General features: G+C 42.4%; 1 protein-coding gene across 1 annotated transcript; it reads left to right on the forward strand.

The window, feature by feature from the left end:
* The first annotated feature begins 854 nt into the window (after positions 1 to 854).
* On the forward strand, positions 855 to 20,572 carry wnt9a (wingless-type MMTV integration site family, member 9A). Its single transcript, XM_062481686.1, has 4 exons — positions 855 to 991; positions 13,957 to 14,216; positions 14,343 to 14,605; positions 16,627 to 20,572. The coding sequence occupies exons 1-4, from the start codon at positions 900 to 902 to the stop codon at positions 17,110 to 17,112; spliced, it is 1,101 nt and encodes a 366-aa protein (XP_062337670.1). The 5' UTR covers positions 855 to 899; the 3' UTR covers positions 17,113 to 20,572.
* Positions 20,573 to 20,921: the final 349 nt, after the last annotated feature.

Genomic DNA, 20,921 nt, shown 5'->3' on the forward strand with positions numbered 1-20,921 from the left:
CTATCAAATAAATCTAACATATTTAAATAATATAATATTTTGGGAACGTGTTTGCCAAAGGGTTCAAAACTTGCCAGGAGGCTCAGTGCTCTGATGATTTATAGCATTAAATGTGATTTTTGATGCTGTGACTAAATGTTTCTTCTTCTGTTCTTGCAAAACAGCCTTAAGACAGCCTACATCTGCTGACAATCCACAATATTTGTTGTAGGTAACAACGCATTAAGCCAGAACTTGCTTCAGTGCTTATGGTTGTTCTGTTGCTCTAATGTAAACACAATAAAAGCCACCTCTGATTTAACAGGACTGTCTCCAATAAATTCATTGATAGAATAATTAAATTAACTTATATCAGTCTAGACTGATATGATGCTTTCGTTTTTGTTCAAATAGCAACTATGACATACACTATAGTGCTGGGCACTCATTTCAGTGGGAGTCATTTAGCATGGGTAATGACTTCATGGAACATTTCCCAATAGAGGGGTTAAGCTCATACATGTCAATCACGTGTTGTTGAAAAGATTACAGCAACTCATAATTAATCTAGAGAGTTGATATTCTCAGAAAAGAGGTTCAACAATAAGGAGTTGTAGTGTGTGCGTGTGTGTGTGTAATAAATCAGTTTGGAGCAGTTGCCATAGGATATAAGAAAGAGACAACAAGTTACTCACTCATTCGTTTATGAAACAGTTTTACACAAACTATTAGTTTATGGAATAACCTATAGTTTTTTTCTATTTCAATCTCTCTCCCTCTCTCTCTTTCCCTCACACTCTCCCTCCGCTAATGGGAGGAGCGCAGAATTCTCTCTGTATAAGAAGTGACGACCGTTCAACAAGGGATTTTACACAGCTACTCAGGAGAAACGAAATGATCTGCCCTGGAGCCGCAGCAAAATGCTGGATGGACACCTACTCCTGGGATGGTTATCGTTCACAGTTATAGTGTACCTTCTCAACTTGCCGGGACCGACAACAGCTTATTTCGGGTAGGCACTGGATTTTAACCACATACACATGGTCATGTTAGTAAATAAATTGAGCAAGACGGTATAAATGATTATTAAACGTTGTGGCATATATATTTTATGTTCTTATTATAACGAATTCATTGCCTGCTGCAAAATAATCTACAGTTCATTCAACGATATAACTTTTGGTTTGCACATAGCCTATGGCATCCTGTAGATTGGGCAACAATATTCACATATATGTAGTCTTTTAGAACGATATTATATTAGGTATAAACACGTGCACTAGCTATAGCTATAAAAGACTATAGTCTTTTAAAGAAAGATGCAGCCCCTAGCCTTCTGAATACGAACTGTGTAGCGCAGCGACCTCAGCGGGTGGTAGTAACAGGTTGATAAAGACTATTCCGCAGCATTAAAACAGCTGATTAAATGTGACCAGTAAAATAGGCAACCAGTTTACTGGCGATTCACATGTATGATGAAGGATCATATGAATACTGTTGACTTGATAGCCTAAACACATGGTAATATTCAGTCTTTGAAAAGTATGACAATATCAATTTATTAAACTTTTACGTAGTCCCCTGACAGGTAAACACGGAAAATTACACCAGAGGTGACTTGGCATGTTTGAATCATTGAGTTGTGCGATTATTTTGTCGAAACACTTGTAACATCATACAGTAAGTCGGCTCAGAAAACTGACATGGAGCTAAAGGTGAGTGTAGCTTTAGTCTGAACAGCTGGTAACAATAAAGCAATCGTAGCTCACTGAACTGGTGGCCGAAACGTCTGCTTAGCTTGCACAGAAAATTCCCCATCCAGCATAAACATAGGACAGGGAATTCTGGCGTAGACTTTGACGCTCCCACTAAGTTTAAAAACAGTTTTAACACATGTGTAAGAATTTATCCAGAATTTACGGTTTCCCAATCATATCAGTAATATCTCGTCAACATCTGTAGTTCAGTGTATAATATAGTGGACATGAGGTTACGTTTCAAAGAAAGTAATTCCAAGGGAACGCCTGAGTTTTTAGGTGTAGTCCATATGACCACCACCTCAGGGTAACAGGCTTTACTTTTTCATTTCCACAGGAATCCTTCCATTTTTTTATTGACTCAGTAATGATGAAATTTTATTGTAAACCTTTCAATGGACAGATAAAGTTAAAGATAAAGTACTTAAGTTTTAACAACATTTAACAAATCAAGTAGCTTTCTCCAAACATGGTATAGCTTTGGAATGCAATTACAGAGGACTCCTTACCAGCATGTGGTTTATATATCACTGATCTGTGCAAAGATGGTCATAGTATTTCTCAGTGGGACTTGCAAAAGTATACTTCAGGTCCAGTCAGGGTCTGAGCTGGTTGCAATCAAACAACACTTCGGTTTGTAAAAACAAAATTATGCCATTCTGAATTGGAGGTTTGTTATACGGACAAAAAAACATAATGAAATAGATAATTGTGTTTGTTGACACCTGCTGTAGTTCCAGTAGAGGCCTGTAAGGGGATCTGTGTGGCTGTGAGCTGCAGGAGTATTAGAGGATAAGGCCATTGTTAGCTGTGAATCTGTGGGGGAACTCAGGGAGTGCCCCCCTAGGACCTGTTGCACATTATGAAGCTGTAAACTGCTTTATTAGACCTTAGGGATCGTTGAATTGGGTCTAGTCTTCTCAGATCTCATATAAGGAAACAAATAAATTAGGAACAACCGGACAAAGCAACAAAGGGTGGAAGCACTTATTGGACAGGATTACAACATCTTCACATTCTCGATAACGATCATGTTAGTTATGCCAGAAATCTTTTTTGATGACTTGGAGCGTCCATTACAGGCCTAATGTGTCACCTCTCTGAAGTTAATCTCCTCTGGGATGTTGGGGAAACTCAGTCACTCTAAATCAGTTTTAGTTTTAGTACTCAGATGATATCTCAATATACAAGCCTATTTGGACAGAAATGTGACTGTTTTATTTGAGAATATGTTTCTTTTGGAGCTGTGCAATATTGCTCTCATCTTCAGTCATAGACACATAGTTCAGCCTAATTATCTAACCAAACTGCCCTCGGCCCACATAACCTACTGTTCCAAGTTGTATGTATTGAGGATGACATGCCAAATTGGCTCTCTCCTAGACTCTAATGGTAATGTATATTTACTTATTCAGTCAGTGAGCACTTGTTTTCTCTTCTCCCAGTCAATCTGGTCTCTATCTGCGGTCTCTGAAGTGCAATGAGACATATGGTATTACGATACCTTGCGTTATAATTCCATGACCCTAGAAGAGGAGAATATGAATGAGTGTCAGTGAATGATTTAGCCCTGTAGCCAAGGAACATGAGACAAGCTGAAAGACCCAGGACCAGGTGACATAGATACACATGCAAAATGTTAGCTGCCCCAAAGCTAACTTCCCAGAAACCTGACACTTCTGACACTGCAAGCACACAGCCCAGCATGACACTGAGTGGAGTATACACTAACACAAACTTGTTTAAATAAATACATGCCATGAGCACAAGGCTTTGTTGGGCTTCCTGGGTACTGATTTACTCCAAATAAAGGGTCAATGTTGCATACTCAATTTCCAGTGTGCAGTGGAGCGCAAGTGTAACATAAACACCATCCCTGTTGGCCATAGTTTGCGCAGAAGAGGGCGGGGTGGGATTCCTAGCGTAGTCAAGCACCCGCTCAAATTGTCATCCTTTGCCACAAGAATGTTAGTAGTCTTTTTACCTTCCTTCAGCCTGTTGTGGCAGGTGCTGGTCCTCAACCAAATCCAGTATCATTAGGTTTACAGTTGGGAATGATCATTTTGTGCATTCTTAAGATCAGTGCATTCACCCTATGAGAGTTTTTGTTATCGTCCTAAAGAACTGCCACTAAATGTCTTTCAGGGTTCACCTTGAGGAGTTTCAGGAATTTGTTAAAGAGAGTTTAATTCATTTAAATTGTAACTGTGGTACTTGGAAGCCTCATTCGGGGGCCTTGTAAACTGTGATGCATGCCAGCCCAAACATTGAGTCAGAAAGTATTTGTTGTCTTGTTCATGCGCTATATAGGAAACTGACCACAGCCATGCAATGGTGTTCAACCAGTTACTTAAGCGTCTGTCGTTAACCTTGTACCTGTTATTGTAATGACAGCCCTATCAGGGATATAGCACATTTATAGTATATCCTACATATACAGTCTAAATATGTAATAGAAAGCTTGAAATAATGTGTGCTCTCTCTTAATAGGATATTGTTTTCCAGAGGTAAGCATTGCAATAAAGATGAGAGACTTTCAGATGTTTAGGAGATCCCCTTCAGAATGAGATGCAGAGATGAAACAAGAGATAGGGCCTAACTGTAGGGGCATCCATGTAAACATTTCCCCTGGCTCTGTCTCACCGACACACAGTCCCCCCCAGCCCCCCCCTCTCTGTCCCCTCCCTTACCCCTCACCCCTCCACCCTTCCACCCGTCACCCCACCACTGACACCCCTGACCCCCGCGCGCGTGCCCCATGTGCGTGCTGCGATCCCTGCCGCAGTTTGGCTTGTGGGGGGAGACGCAGGGTGATTACTGCTCATTAGGGGAGGAGAAGGCGGTGTGGGCTCAGGCTGGCGTTGCCTGGCAGACAGTGGTGGCGGGTGTCTCATTATGAGGCTTTAAGCGCTGATTAGCCCTGACGCGCAGGCAGGGCGGGGAAAGCGGAGGATAGAGGGATTTCCCAACTTCAGAGGATATCCTGTGGCTAGAGCCACACCTCATAGGGTATCACTTTACAGCGAGCCAAGAAGATAGGATTCTCTCAGTGCTGGTGGTGATCTTGTAGCTGGGTGAGATCACGCTAACCTGAGGGCTTAGATAGAAGGCTATATGCCCTTTGTGAGAGCTTGCTTTGTTTTTCTTTGTGTTTCCGTCCTGATATATTTGGCTTGGTTTTCAACTCGAGCTTTGGGGTTTTTGGTGTGAATGTACTCCTATCATCGTGTGAAAAGCATGCTGTACTCCGATACTCCACAGGGGGGGGCAGTCTCATGTAGGAGTGTGGGATGGTTCTCAATCAGCACTTTCTGCTCCCTTTGTGTAACTCAAGGAGAGTGGGAAATGAAATGTAAAAACAGCCAAATCTAAAGGCAGCGGCACTGTGTAAATACAATCCAAGAAGAAATGTGTATGCCTAGTTGTGGTCAAAGTGGATTTTAAGTACAAAATGTCTTTGATCAACATGTATGTGTGATTTCTTTCAACTTAATCTAACAGAGCCTTCTATGAAAATAATTAGAGTTATTCACAAATGAATCCTTGAGTTTTAGGACAGTCAACCTTCAAACATAGTCTCTCTACCAAAATGTTAGTCAGATTAGCAAGACCGTTATCTGTTTTTAGAGTTAAGCCATTTAAAGTAATTTAGCATTTGGTAGACACCTTGGTTGTGATGGTTTTTGTGGTGTGTGTAGTAGCCTGCCATTGGATTCGTACTATATAATGATATGGTTGTACTGTATATCTTGAAGATTACATGGTGTTATTGCATTTGGGAAGGTCTTTAAAATGTGTTTGGCCCACTCACATCCGAAGGGCTGAAGGTTCTGCTATGGTGAGATTGCTGGAGTGACCACAGTAAAGACACATTGGCTTTAAAAGGAGGGCGGCTCCTCTCCAATCCTATCCGTCAGCTGTGCATTTCATGGGTGGATAGCCGGCAGATATGGAAAAGAAAGTATCATTGCTGAGAAGGTACACACATGATGTTCTCCACAGATGGGTCTCTGGGCATGGGCGATTTACAAAACAGGAGAGCCAATATAGACTCATGATCCTTTTTGTGGTTGATGGATTGATGAGATGATGTTCATTAGTGGGATCGACAAGTCGTTTGTAGTCCGTCCTGAACCGCAGGGCTGGTTTTCTGTGCCCTGGGCTGTGGGAAAATTGGAGAAATGGCACTTGTCTCAAGCCAAGATTAGCAGATGGAGAAATGCTGGCTTTGGAGTTTGGCCCCTCAGAAGTCAGCTCTGTACCTCATGTCTCCTTCCTGGGTCACGATAGGTCAGAGGTCAGATGCAGTGAGACGCCATAGAAAGCTCAGCCCAGCTTAGTGTCACATTGACTCGCAGCATACAGTATCAGGGGGCTTTTAGGACTGCGTCCAACTAAGTATGCACTCCTACAACATACTCCTACAAGTATACATGAATGTTTAACAAATAAATTCCCCATGATAGATGCACATGATCGTTGTGATTGTTTACTAGCCACAGTAGTCCATTATTCTTATCACTTAAGACTATTGTGTGTCATAACACCATCAGGCTCTTATATGTGAAGGATTTTACTATGTGTGTGTATACAGTAAAAGTGGAATAAAGCTTTTTCTTTCAAGCCTTGTTTTTCAATACTCATTTGTGCTTATACTTTTGGCCTATGGAAAGATTCACCATTAAGAACATAAAGTCTTCTCATGTCAGGAAAGTTCAATGCTAAGCCATAAAGATGTAGAAGCAATTACCTATTGTTGTAAACTACAAGTACAACGATGACCATAAATCATTTGGTTATTGGGTATTAAAGAACTATACATTTTTGGTTCAGCTTGAGGATAATGAGAACCTTAATATCTGATTGACTGCAGGGGGACATTTGTAAGATGAGCCAAAGAACCATTCCTAATGTTGTATCTGAGAGTTACTGTACCTTTACATAACCCAGTGGGCAGCTACAGCCCTGTAGTTCATCATCCCATTCATATTGACCTCAGACAGCAAACAATATACCACCCTTTGCGTCTGTCCAGCTCCGATATTGAATTCCACTTTCTCTTGGCCCTTCAGCATTTCCTTTTAAGTTCCCTGGGAAGAAAACCTTGTAATCTCTCAGTAGCAACAGTAAATAACTGTTAATAATATGCCTGAACTCAGCTTCTTGCATTTGCTGATGCATGGGTGAAAACAGCTACTGTTATTTGTACAGTGGTTTGACAATTACATGTTCGGCTTACCCACAGAAGTGCATTTTGCTCACCGTAAAACAAGTGAATGGAAAGAGAGTATTAATGTTGTGCTACAAATCTGTAGTCTGGATACTGAAACACTTGCTTCGATAAGAGCGCCAGTGCTCTCTATCCAAACAAATAACGGTGGTCTGATTCTCGTGTCAACATGTGCAAACCGGCGAGTAGGAGTGCCTGAATGTGTTTAGTGCGTCCGTGTGCTGGTACAGGGGTGCTCTGTGCCATGGCGTAGGGTAGGACAGGGGAGTCATGCGGACACTGTTGCACGCCCAATCTGTGCCAGTCACACAGTGACTACAACTGAGCTGCTGACCCTGGAAGGCTTGAGTTCTCACATAGCAGTTAAACCTCTTACCCGGCTCCCTGCTCCCATTCCTAAACCCAGGTCCTGTACTTCTGAAGCTCAACTCGAGCAGGCTGCATTGAGCGACACGGCACGTTTAGACATAGCCGACCGTTTAGCTCAGGGAAACTTCATAGGTGAAATAATGAAACGAAATGAGACAGAATGGCAGTCGTTGAAACTATTTGAAAATACTTTGTACTTAACATACATAAGGCAGACTGCACTTCAACGTAGACAGAACTCTGGCAAAGTGAACCTGTGAGCGTGGGAATCCTGACGTGTTTTACAGGAAACCGGTTGCAAAGGACCAGAGGGGACAGGGATGACCTCATGGTTGGTCACATCCTGTCTCTGTCAGCTGTTGGAGATAGGGGGGACTTTCCTCAGTGAACAGGACTGTACAGTGTTTGCAGCCCATGCATCATATCCTTACTATGTGGCGAGTTTCATCGCTCCAATAATAATGACCGACTGAGCTGCTGGCATTACCGTGTTTTTCACCGAGTTCTGTCGTGTTACTGTGCTGTGTAAGTCACAGCTTGTTAGAGGTAGTCATATCACTCAGTGCTTTCGACTAACGGCTAATCTTAGCTTTGCCTCCTGCATAACCTTTCACTCTTTCCCCTATTTATGGCTTAAATTACATGCATAATGAACAGTGTCACCGCAAGTGATGAAAGATGTCCCTATTTTCAACAGGGTGTAGCACAGGCCTTTTCAACCCCCAACCTCCAATACCCATCTACAATGGGCCAGAGACTCCCTCTTCCAGAAAGTCATTTGAGACTGAACCATTGGTTTGTCCAATTATTCAGCTCTCAGTCAGTTGTAGTGGTGAGGCAGCCACTAGTTTCAGACAGGGCTACATACAGAATACCACACTCACATTCCTCCCTCCCCTGGCAGGGCTTGGCCTGTCACAGCAGATGGGCAGGGTGGTCTGAGTTTCATCCAACATTTCTGGGACACTTTTTTTTCTTCTTCCCGAAAGGAGAAGTGGAGTGTACGATGAAACAGGGAATGGAAGGAGAGAAGGGAACACACACACTCGGGATTAGCGCTAGATCAAACCGTGGTTATATTTTCTAGATCCTCGCGCTTTCATCCTAATAATACCAGCATTGGGTTTGGTCTTGACTTGATTTTCTAAGGTGAGAGTGGTGGTTTGTTCCTCCAACAAAGGGGAAAGGTAAACCATCGATGGTTGTGTTGCTGGAACACTTGCCAAAGACCCTCTGTTCAGATAGCTGCCATTGTTCAAGGCTAGCTGCCTTTGTAGACAGCAGTGGTTTTCTCTGGGTACAGCCTTTGTTTTGAGCCAACAGCTGGAGGGAATGGAAAGCATTTGTTAAAAGCAATTACATTTACATTTATTCATTTAGCAGACGCTTTTATCCAAAGTGACTTCCAAAAGAGAGCTTTACAAAAAGGGCATAGGTCAATGATCATAAACAACGAGATAGCCCCAAACATTGCGGGGCTATGGGGGGAGGGGATAGGGGGAGTACTGCCCTATGAGGGCTGGGGTTGGGGGGGCTGATCCAAGAGACATCAGGCCTAACAACCAGCAAGTCCAGACTGATCGCAAAAGAGTCCTTGTTTTGTGTTTGCTGTATGGGGTGGGAATACAATAGAAAGGGACACACAATACTGTGTTTGTGAGGAAGGCTTAAAGAAGACCTGTTGATAACAAATATAAATTAGACAATCAAAAAGAACCTACAGTTTGTAACAGATAAGTGACTTTGGCACATTCTGCTGAAACGGTTGCTGACCAGTACATGCAACAACAACAGAAACACAAAGAAAAGGCTAAGATGTGACGATAGGATGAGAGTGATTGTTGATTGTTTTCACATTCATTGATCCATACCACTACATCATGCCCAAGGGAACCAAAGGAAACAAAGGAATTGAACAAGTTCAAAATGGGGATAGCTGTGGCTCCTTCCTGTATTTAACAGGAAGTCACAGAAGTGCTGCATGTGCTACAGTCCACCAGCTTGCTGCACTGAGTTGTGCCATATGGCCCATCAGGCCCTTGTCACTGAGTAAATCACAGCTGCCTAACTGGCACACCGGTGTTACAGAGCATGCATCAATACTACAGTTGCTTGTATGCACATCCAATGATTGCATATTCACTTACGCTATCAATTTTGCTCGAAGGATGAAGTGGTACAATCAGCATTCCCAGTGTTGGCTGCAACTACCTTGGCCTTGCACAGAGTGACCCTCAGCCGTTCATAAAGCCCCAATGAAGAATGACTTGTGGTTCTGTAAAATGTTGCAGCACCTGGGGTCATGGTAGGGACTCTGTAACAAAGCCAGGGGAGTGATGACGGCAACGTTTATTGGGAATAAATGATTTCCTCCTGGGACTGGCTCAGAGACTCTGCAGTACGTAATGAGCCATTTTCACTCAGCCAGTGCGTCGGAAAATGTATATATAGTAAATGTCGCGGGCAATGAGAGGTGTTGACAGGTAGAGAGAAAGAACTAAACAAACTCCTCCACTGCTCTGTGAAAGGCTGGAGAGCAGGCAACGAAAGAGATTAGCCTTGAATGAGTGCTGCTGATGCCTGTGAGGAGTGTGTGAGTGAGTGAGTGTGTGTGTGGAAAAAAGCAAAGCTGAGCAAACAGCAGCAAGAATCCCACCTCACGTAGGATAATAGTGAACTTTATTATGTCTCTGTTGGTGTTATGTTCCATGTGTGTTGCTGTGCCAACACCTCAAACAAAAACAGCCTCAGAAAATGGTTCGTGATATGAAAACAGAAGCTTACATGCTCTTACATTCTAATATGTAGCCTAGCAATAGCTTGCAGCACTTTCCCCTACTCCCTGCATTGTAAACATGTACACACTGGATCTCAACTGGGCTTATAAAGGCCACAGTGGCTAAGACATGGTGGTTTGGTTTCTACTAGAAAATATAGTAGGCTAATCAGAGTAATGACTGTCAAACCAACAGGATGAATTTCAGCTACTGCAAGGCCTTGTCTGCTACAGTCATGATTCTACAGGCATCCAATGGTCTGGTCTGGTCTCTAAGCGAGTTGAATGAGTTCGCTCTGCCGCAAAGAACAGCCTTCCCCTTACACTTTGCTGGGGGAGAGAGAGTGAGAGAGAGATAGAGAAGGATGAGTCCAGACGTTTTGAGTAAAGGATACTGGTATGGGGATGTTATGACTATGATTATCTGGTCATTAGCGATTTGGTTCGTTTTTAAACTTCAGACTTCAGACCTAGTCTAAAGGCAAACTGAGTCAAATTTCTTACTGTCACTGGGCTTCATCTCAGGTCCACTGACTTTCAAATAGCCGTGACCACTGGGTGGAACAACGCTTTAGCCCCTGGAAGGGTCGTGATTCTTGAGTGTTTTATTTCAACTGACCCCCCAACTGAGTACAGACAATCAATCAGTTAACCGTGAAGATACAGTTTTGTAAAAAAAAAAAAACGACACAAAACTTTTGAAATGAACTATGTTTTACAACCTCATACAGGTAGCCTCCAAACAGCTTCTGTAAGCATAGGAAATGCATTACAACCGGGAAAATCATATTAAAGCACATCTGTGATAACGTTTGACTGTTCACCAGTCTGCCACAGAGCGGAAACATAGAAGACACGAATGAGCCCCGGTAGCTTCTTCTCTTGAGACATGAAGCGTTTCTCCATTCTCCTACATCTCTCCCATCAACGCTTTACCCCCAAGTTTTCTTAGTAAAAAAAAAAAATTTGTGTGGAAGTCCCAACAGCAGTGACTGAGAGACTAACATTGTCTCTAGTAACCGTGCAGGCCTTGGTAGTCTTTGTGTGTCAGACAGACAAGACATCATAAAGACAGACAGACAGCATGAAGACAGATGCTTTTGAGGATTGGGATTTCATTGGCACCTTTTGTTTTGGCAGTGGCAGGAGGCATAGGATATGACAATGTCTGTGACTTGGCAGTGTCAGTCTCAGGGCCTAATGGGCACCAACTAAAGAAAACACATGTCATCTTTATAGTATTGAAAGATGCCTCTCTATTGGATCTGATAAGTGTGGTTAATGTTCATAAAACCACACAAGTCAGAGTGCATTTTTTCACAATGTTTTAGAATGTGACTTATTATAATGTATTAATGTATATATATATATTACCTCTTGTTTTTGTCAAAATGCAATGTGGGAAGTTACCTTCTGATGCCATCATTCAAACGTTGAACCTCAGCCCACTGCAGAGATGTGGTGGAACGGCCCACCGTACTTCTTGACTTAATGCCAGATCAACCAGTATACTAAAGTCTGTTACTTACTGTCCTCTAGCTGTTTTAGCCTTGAACTGTAATCTGCATCAGTATATGGTTGAATGTATGTACTATTCAGTGGACCACGGTCTGTTTCAATCCAAACTGACATTGTATGTACCAACTCCCTGCAGCCTTTTTTTAAAGAACCATTTTTGTCAAGCCACAGCTTGCCAGGGTTCCATTTGAAAATCAGTCATCAGACAAGTTGAGAAAGGCAAACATGTCCAAGAAAAAAAGAAGAACCATTTGACCTGATCTGAATACATATTTCAAAGAATGCCCTCTAGCGCACTTTTACACAGTTTCGACCACCCTCTGCATGGCATCGCGTATCTGTGATTTGTGTGGTATAACCAGTGAAAGCTACACGTGTCATTAGTCAGGCAGTGAGTGTGTCAGTATCAGTATTGTGCATGGAGCCCATATCCAGCTGCCTTCTTTAAACACTCCAAGGGAAACACTTCACGATTGCTTTTTAAACGTTTTTGAAAGATGTCTCTGTAACTGACCTCTTCGGAATGACCTCTTCATCCACACTGTCGGCGTCAGAGAGTTGACGAAAGCATGACATAGACAAATTATGTCGTCGGTGATCATGTGGCACCAATTACCAGAGGAATATACAGTAATTATCCTGAGGTGCAGTTTATCAACACTACTGACACCCAGGCTATAACACAATATAAGTTGAACTGAAGGATTGTTCTGTGGTACAGTACTGAATCATTTTCTCTTGCAAGTCACTCAGTTACGGTCCTGAACAGGAACCCTTATATATAACAATGACTTAGATGCTTTTGTTTTTATTGTCATACAGTTCAAATCTCCGTAAAGTGTGAACTGGATGGTCTTAATTATGCATTGAAGCATCTGCCATCGTCAGAGATATCTTGTGGTCTTGTCCACAACAGCTTAACTAGTGTAACACCCCAAAACCTTAATTTGGAAGATCTGCAAAAGCAATAAACTGTGGCTTTTGAATACATTTTTTTGGACCTGAAGTTTCAGACAGTGAAATGCTGTAGCCTATGTCGACGTTTTGATGCCAGAGGCTTGGGAAAGGTAAAGCTCAGGGTAGTAAAGTTTTATACTGCAAATTATTTTTGACAATGTTTGTCCATTGTTGATGTTTGTTGTCAGGACAACCTGATCAAGTATAGTAGGTATCAATATTAGGGGACAAAAGTGACATTTAAAGGCATCAACTTTTTTTCTGTAATGGCATATGTGCCTTTGGAATCAAGTGTTTGTGAGTTCTGTAAATCCATTTATTCCTCAGTTTGACTTTAACAGTGTAAAAGAGGCTCAGAAATTGCACATAATGAACAACTACCCTGCCAATCCTGTCAGTTGGTGTGACCAAAATGGTCGCAAGCTGACAGTCATGTCCCCTTGTGTGTGTTTTGCGAAAGTAATGCTCTGCTTTCTCCATTGTAACCTCAGAACGCTGGTCATTGGTTTTGCCAGCTATGTGGCAGACTCCGCGAGCGTGTTTTATATACGCCTCCTTTAAATAAACTGACGAAAGGAGCGCGCCTCCACCACATGTTCTCTACACCATGTTTATAACCAAAGCTCACGCTCATTATATTTTAAATGAATTGTAGCTTTAAGGTACTGAGCACTTTGTATGGGGAATTCTATAATGAGACTGTAAATCCCGCTTTGTCATCATGTTTATATTTGTACAACGCAACAGTGAGTGGCATCCCCCCCCACCCAAGGATATGATATAAATATTAAACCAAGTCTCTGCTGGGTACTGTTCAGCATTCCTGTGGTGTGACTGTCCCGTCTTGTATGGGTCTGTTGTTTTCAAATATGCCCACCAATACTATGCATTTCACACCCCTTAAACTCCAGGCTAGCTAGTGAGGCAGTGACATGCCCTTGATACCAAGTGAACACAAACCAGCGAAGCAATGAACAGATCCTTTCTTCCATTTGGAATCTGCTGTATACACAGACACGCCTATGCTGGGGGTTGATCTCAATCTCCAGCAAATGTTGAATTCCCCTGAACATTAACTACTGAACACGCTATTGACCTTCTGTTCACTTGAACATTAACCAAACAGACCACGTATACTCCCATGGAACATTTAAGTGCTTTATGGATAGTTAGGATTATTATTAGTCTGTATGTGTTACTTCAGCAAAGGTGTACGTTCTCTGATGTTGGTCCCCCTTGTAACACCTACCCCCCCACCCCTACACACACAACTCTATCCACTCATTGACTTTGAGTGATATCTCCCCACTAACGATGTGTATCTCTGCTATCCACCCCCCCCCCCCCCCCCCCCCACCGTCCCTCTGCAGATTGACAGGTAATGAACCCCTGTCCATCCTTCCGCTGAGCTCTCACCCGGAGGAGAACGTGGGCAGGGCCCACTACAAGCTGTGTGACCGGCTCAAACTGGAGAAGAAGCAGCGCAGGATGTGCAGACGAGACCCAGGGGTGGCTGAGACGCTGATGGAGGCCATCAGCATGAGCGCCCTGGAGTGCCAGTATCAGTTCCGCTTCGAGAGATGGAACTGCACCCTGGAGGGGCGCCACAGAGCGAACATTCTGAAACGAGGTAGGCGAACGTCTCAACGTTTTGACTGTGGTTTTGTTTTGGGCCGTACGTTCAGGTTGAGCTGTTGACAGACGTTTTCCCGCCTGAGGTGTTTTTTTTCACGACGGTTTCTTCTCAAACTGACAGGCTTCAAGGAGACAGCTTTCCTGTACGCCGTCTCTTCTGCGGGGCTGACCCACGCCATGGCCAAGGCCTGCAGCGCCGGGCGGATGGAGCGCTGCACCTGCGACGAGGCCCCAGACCTGGAGAATCGTAAGGCCTGGCAGTGGGGGGGTTGCGGCGACAACCTGAAATACAGCAACAAGTTTGTCAAGGACTTCCTGGGCAAACGCTCCAACAAGGACCTGCGTGCACGCGTTGACATGCACAACACCAACGTGGGCATGAAGGTGGGTTTTCACACATTTTCTTTTTCCTTTTGTTCGGTATCTGGCCCTGTAGTGGCTGGACTGCGTGTATACTCCTCATGCAGGTGGCTCGTGATGTCCTCCAATGTATTTTCTCAACGTTTGGTCATTCTGGGTTGAATGTTGAACATTCTACTTGACCCAAACCATAGTATTGGTCAGGGTTGATTGGTTGATCGTCATCGTCAGTCCAAGAGACAGCCAAGTGACCATAGCAGTTGTTAAACTGACCATAGTGGAATTCAATGTGACCACAAATAAAAAACAAAGACAGTAAGTTTTATGGGCATTCCAGTGGTCTTCAGGATTCGTTTACCACATGCTGTGGTTCTTAAGCAAATACTATAGATTTTCAAGCATAAGCTTAATAGTAAGATAAAAGCCCAGCCTAAATCTCTTAAATTGACTGCTAAATATGGTCAAATCCAAATACGGTCATTAATCAATGTTTGGTTTTCCCTCTTAAATTAGAGGGACAATTACTTTCGTTTGTGCCATGGCAAGGCTTTGCAGTTGTTTGTGGTGAGGGAGTTGGGACCTTTTTCATCTTGGAAGTGATTTTAATTGTAAAAACAAAAAGAGGAGAGAATGGTCTTAAACTGTCAAGCCAAAGTAAACTCAAGGTCTGGCATCTGCTTTATTCCGAGTTTCTTCTATTGTAGCCATTTTCATTTTAGTAGGAATATAAATGATTGCAGAAGCACACTTCCTAAATGTTAGCAGACACAAACCTCTCCCCTGAGGCTGATGTGTGCTCTTCCTCTGAGCTTGAGATATATTCCCTCCAGATATTTTATTTGTGATAAAAGATTTACAACACTGTTTTTGTTCATCTTTTTATTTTTTTTGCACATGTAGTGAGGTGTACCACGTTTGGGGTGAAGTCCCATATGAAGCACAAATCTTGGAATGTGCTAGCCTCTGCATCCTCCAACATTTTAAAGCTGACATTTCACATTTTCTTGAACTGCAACTGTGGTGAATATGCACTTCTTATCCATCAATCTGTTTCCCAGTGTGAGAAAGGAACAGTCGAGGCTCTCCAAGCATTCTTTGGAGTATAAGTACTATGGATTTTCACACAAAACCTTTTTACATTGTGGTTGCTTCTAAGCCACACAGGCAAATGAACCATTCCAGCCACAGAGAGTTCAGGCAATGTCACAATGTGTACTATTGACTAGTGTGTGAAGTTCTTGTCCAGCACTGGTATGAGTAAGGAACCTCCTTAGACAGTTTTGAGCTGAAATATATGGTACTGCTGTAGATTACATGTTCCTTTTGACAGAAAATGCCATATAGTTGTCCAGCCTTCCCGTAGGATTTGTTTACTAGCTTGTGTAACCACGGATATTTACTGCAGTTGGCCTAAGAGATCCTCCCTGGGTCTTTCTCCTGCGTGTCCATTTGAACAACCCAAACGCAGGGGCTTGTGTGTGGCTGAACCATCTCTCTCTTTCCCATGGACACCTCAATGGGCCTTTTATTCAAAAGAGGGATCCTCAGCACTCTTATTGTAATAACAGTGATTGACTTTAATCAAACTTCATTATCTGTGGTTATCAATCACTGCTGCCCACCAACCAAGATCCTATAGATGTGTCCATGTTTTCACAGACTGTACCACCCTTTTTAATAAGCCTTGTACATAAGGATACATTGTTGTTCTTTTTAATATAATGTTACTGACAGTTTACCAAATTAGACTGTTAGGCCAGTGATATTGCGGCTCCTTTGTATGGACCAAATTTCGATGGATTTGATGTTTTGATTAAGGATATGCTTTACATCAAAGAACCCATGATTAGAAAAACCAGACATCTAAAAAAAGAATCCTGTGCCTTTCAAGTTATGTTGAAGTCACTTTGTTCCTCTTTGAAATACAGTTTACCACACACAGGTTAGAATATCTGTATTTGTGTGCGTTAGTCAGTTGATGTGGACTTATCAGGACGTGTCTTTGATATCCCAACTTCATTTACATGCTGTCTTCTGTCAACCAGGTGATTAAGGCTGGGGTGGAGACGACATGTAAGTGCCATGGGGTTTCAGGCTCCTGCACGGTCCAGACCTGCTGGAGGCAGCTGTCTCCCTTCCATGAGATCGGTAAGCAGTTAAAACAGCGCTACGAGACCTCCATGAAGGTGGGCAGCTCCACCAACGAGGCCACCGGGGAGGGGGACATTTCCCCTGGCAGAGCCCAGCAGCAGCAGCCCGTGCCGGGCCCCAGCGACCAGATCCCTCGTACCATGGACCTGCTCCACATCGAGGACTCGCCCAGTTTCTGCCGGCCCAGCAAATACTCGCCGGGCACATCGGCACGCAAGTGCTACAAAGACAAGAACTGTGACGCCATCTGCTGTGGGCGGGGCCACAATACCCAGAGCCGAGTGGTGACAAGGCCCTGTCAGTGCCAAGTGCGCTGGTGCTGCTACGTCGAATGCAAGCAGTGCACACAGAGAGAAGAGGTCTACACCTGCAAAGGGTAGTCCCAGGCACAATCCCCTGGCCATCCAAGCTGGTGGAGGGTGGTGGTGGTGGGGATGAATGGATCAATGGACGGATGGAGGATGGTTGCTGGTCATTTCGTTCTCGGACGAATGTCTTGCAGAAATGGACAATGGACAGTCGAAGTGGAGAGGAGCCCAACGGAGCCATAAGCACTTTGAGGGATTTCCGGGGTTGTTTCTGACATGCTGTGGCCCCAACTCAAGAGGTTGCAGGAGAGATTGCCCCTGCCAAACAACAGGGTCAGTGTCCCATGCTTTTTGTGGCTGAGTTGCCTTGGAGAGAGACTACCTCCTCCATTCATCATTCAGTCAGACCTGTCAGTGAGAAAACACAGGGCTTGGCAGCTGTCTCCAGTGAGCATGCTGTTAATGAGGATCCGATACAAGGACAATAATAGCAAAAGACTGGTTTTCAGGCCTTGCCTAAAGTAGTGTGTGTGTTGGCAGAGTGAAAGTGTGCAGGGGGGTGGTCAAATGACAACTTCTATGGCAATCAGGACCATACTCTGAAACTGTTAAGAGGACAGGGTGCAAGCTTTATTTTACACGCACATATTTACACTCACAAGCAAATGTGTGTATGCATATGTATGTAAATAGATTCAATTGTATTATATTGATATTATACAAGCCACTTATCTGAATATGCTATGACAAACCACTAACCACACAAATGTTTTGTTGTTTGTGTGTTCGCGCTCTTTATTTTTCTGAATTAATTTTGACAAGGCCCTTTGGAACGCAGCACATTTTGTGTTTTTTCTCTCTCGCTGTGGATACAAAATGGACCCTTTGGGACAGATTTTCACAAGGAGAGAACACTTGTTCACTTTTCTTTGTCTCTTTTTACACTTTAGTGAAACTGTTGGTGAATGCAAGAACAGAAAATTTGATCTTTTCAAGCTAATTTAGGCTATTTTTGGCCTTGAGCTACAATGTTCAGGGAATAATCGAAACCACTATACTTATTTGGACTAAAGAAAGAATGAAAAATCAGTGAATCTGTCATCAATTGTTGTTTGAGGAGGGATTGGCCTAGTGTTTAGTCTGCTACCATCCCCATGACAACAGGTAACCACCTGACCAGCAGAGTTTATCTTCCAAAATTTTTGACTTGATGCAATCCCCATTAGCTAATGGAGATGCAGTATGGTGTTATTTGTAAAGAATTTAGTTTTCATTGTTGCTTTTGTCTGGCTTTTTGGTGCCTGTCTGATATAAAACATAAAATATTATAATCAAAACTGGAGACCAGAGGAACTGTAGCCCCCTACTATCATATCTTTCTTGCCTCTCTCTCTACATCCACAATTTGATCAAGCCTCATGCAGAAAGTACACATGCTCCGCCCTCGTATTATTGGGTTGGTTAGATTGAACAGCATGGGGCAATAGACTGAAATCTAAGTTGACATGTCTGCAAAACTGTTCAAATGACGAGCAGCAGAGTGGATCTGTGCCAAACTACAGCGCAAGACATCACCCAGAACACCTGCCATATGCAATTGTGTACGACTGTAGCCACCTGGCAAACAATTACTAGCATTACCAATCACATTAACATGTTATTAGATATCCAGCATAGTTCAGCCTTATTTTAGATGGTTGTGAATTAACTACTGAGTGAGGACCCGACATGTATGATAGCCCCATTCACGCACTGAAGCCCGGAAACTTTTCATTTCCCTTAATATTTAAAGTCCTGTATTTATGAATATCTACAGCGCTTTCTTTTTGTTTGTAAATAAAAATAAATAAAGTAAGGTTTATTCTCCTGTGGTATAGGGACAAGAGTGAGGCATATGGATAAATCTCACCGGCAATTGAAAAGGAAATTGGTAGCAAGACAGAGGTTGGACCAAGACATTTAATGCTGGGAAGTCTAGTGGTAGGATATTGTTGATTTGTCGGCTAAGGCTAACCATGACTATGGAGTAATTGCTGCTGTAAACTTGTGATTGTAGGAGGTTGTAATCATCAGTAAGTGAAACCTGAGTGCCAACGTCAGTAGGTCACATGCCAGCTTCCCTCAAAGATGTCCCAGACCTCAACTATGTCCGAAAGACATATTTTGCATGTATTTTAACGGTGACGCTTAAAGAGTCGAAATTGGAATTAAACCACCTACACCGATACAGGAAAATCCTCGCTCTGGGAAGAGAGCCTGGGGGAAGATGTTCGTCCAGAGCAGTTGAATTCCAAACATTTCCAAATGAGGAGGCATGCCAAATAAAGAATGGTCAAAACATATACATAGAACTTTGCACGCTACATGGAAACCATAATGGCTATGCTGAGAGGCCTGTGTCCCAGTTTTTGGTGTGTGTATCCTACACATTTCACTGCCTATGACTGTGGTTCTCTATAGTGGTAATTTATTGAATGGATATCAAATAGTTAACAGTCATGAGAGAAACACATTGTGCACGTTGCGTGTGTTTTGTAGGCTTCATATTGTACATATACACTATATTATTTTCAAGACAAAGGACAGCATGATACAACAGTCTGTTTTCAATGTCATTGTCTTAGTCCTCCATAATCTATTTTTGAACCAATAGCTCTGCACTGTTGTCAGTGGATCATGTATACAAATAAATCTATTTTGTAGGAAAAATGAAAATAAAAGAAAGATAAATTATTTTAAAATATATTATGAGCATGTGTTCAGTGTAAATAACGTCAAGTCAGAACTGATTTTTTACCCTTTATTTTTTATTCTGTTCTTTAGGCGCCAATTGGTGTTTGGTTTTTGGGGTTGCAGTGACAAGAGGCAGTGTACACTTTGCTTTTAGGTCATGTCATTTGTTCATATCTAACAATCGCAGTTGTTTTAAGTACAAAGTAAATCCAACTAATTTGATTCCGTTTGACACAAGATGCATTTCTGAAGTTATTTAAAATGGTTCATACTGTAGCTAGCTGAATCTGAAATTTGACATTGCGCAGCCCTGTGCAAATAGTTTGTTGTATTTGTAGATGTGATTTATGGTTTAGAACAATGGTGAGAAACATTGCTGGGTTTGTAGATGGCTGAACGTTTATGTATACTGGTAAACTATAAAGAATGTGATATTGGTGTGTGGATTAATTGATCCTCTGGTCTCTTTTGCCAGGCCTTAAAATAATTTCCCCCCAAAATGAAATTAACAAGGTTTACGTTAACCATGTAAATTTGTTCCAGGATTTGTCCTGTGCCTGTAAATAAACACAACAAACATGTATTGCCCTTTTGTGATGATACTATACCAACAAAGATTTGTCTATGTTCACTTATTCATGTCTTATGGGAACCCTAAATTATTTTCCTCTACCTCATGTGTATAGCTTGTCAGTATAAACAGATCACAAATGACTGGTAAGAATGTATTTAAGTTATTTAACATCTTTGTATAACAAAGGCAAGAAAATCTGAAATAATAAAATAATTTTTTAATTACTTAATGTATTTTGTCTCCTATTAGTGTCATACAGTAGGCCTTACCTATCAGTATTGTGCTGAATGCACAGCTAACATTTCAACAACGGAGGGAGCATGATGTTACATCTAGATGCACCTGGGTAACAACTCAATCTTTCATAAAAACAGACACACAGAAACAAAAACGTTCTGGAGCGACACCATCCCAGGCCACACCACAACAAATCCCAAATTAAATCCCATTGATAAATAGAAATAATCTGTGACAAATGTTCTCTATGAGGGTCAGAGGTGAGACACATAGAAGGAAAGGTATACATTTCTGTCATCACAAGGAGAAACTACAGTTGTGTGATGTTAATGAATAC

This window comes from Osmerus eperlanus, chromosome 16 (genome assembly GCF_963692335.1).
Source record: "Osmerus eperlanus chromosome 16, fOsmEpe2.1, whole genome shotgun sequence".
Taxonomy (NCBI): Eukaryota; Metazoa; Chordata; class Actinopteri; order Osmeriformes; family Osmeridae; genus Osmerus; species Osmerus eperlanus.

What these genes read in the sequence shown, in the direction of transcription:
- wnt9a (XM_062481686.1), top strand. Translation starts at nt 900, where the DNA reads ATGCTGGATGGACACCTACTCCTGGGATGGTTATCGTTCACAGTTATA. An exon ending in AGCGAACATTCTGAAACGAG is followed by an intron (nt 14,217 to 14,342) that starts GTAGGCGAACGT and finishes TCAAACTGACAG; the next exon opens with GCTTCAAGGAGACAGCTTTC. An exon ending in ACACCAACGTGGGCATGAAG is followed by an intron (nt 14,606 to 16,626) that starts GTGGGTTTTCAC and finishes TCTGTCAACCAG; the next exon opens with GTGATTAAGGCTGGGGTGGA.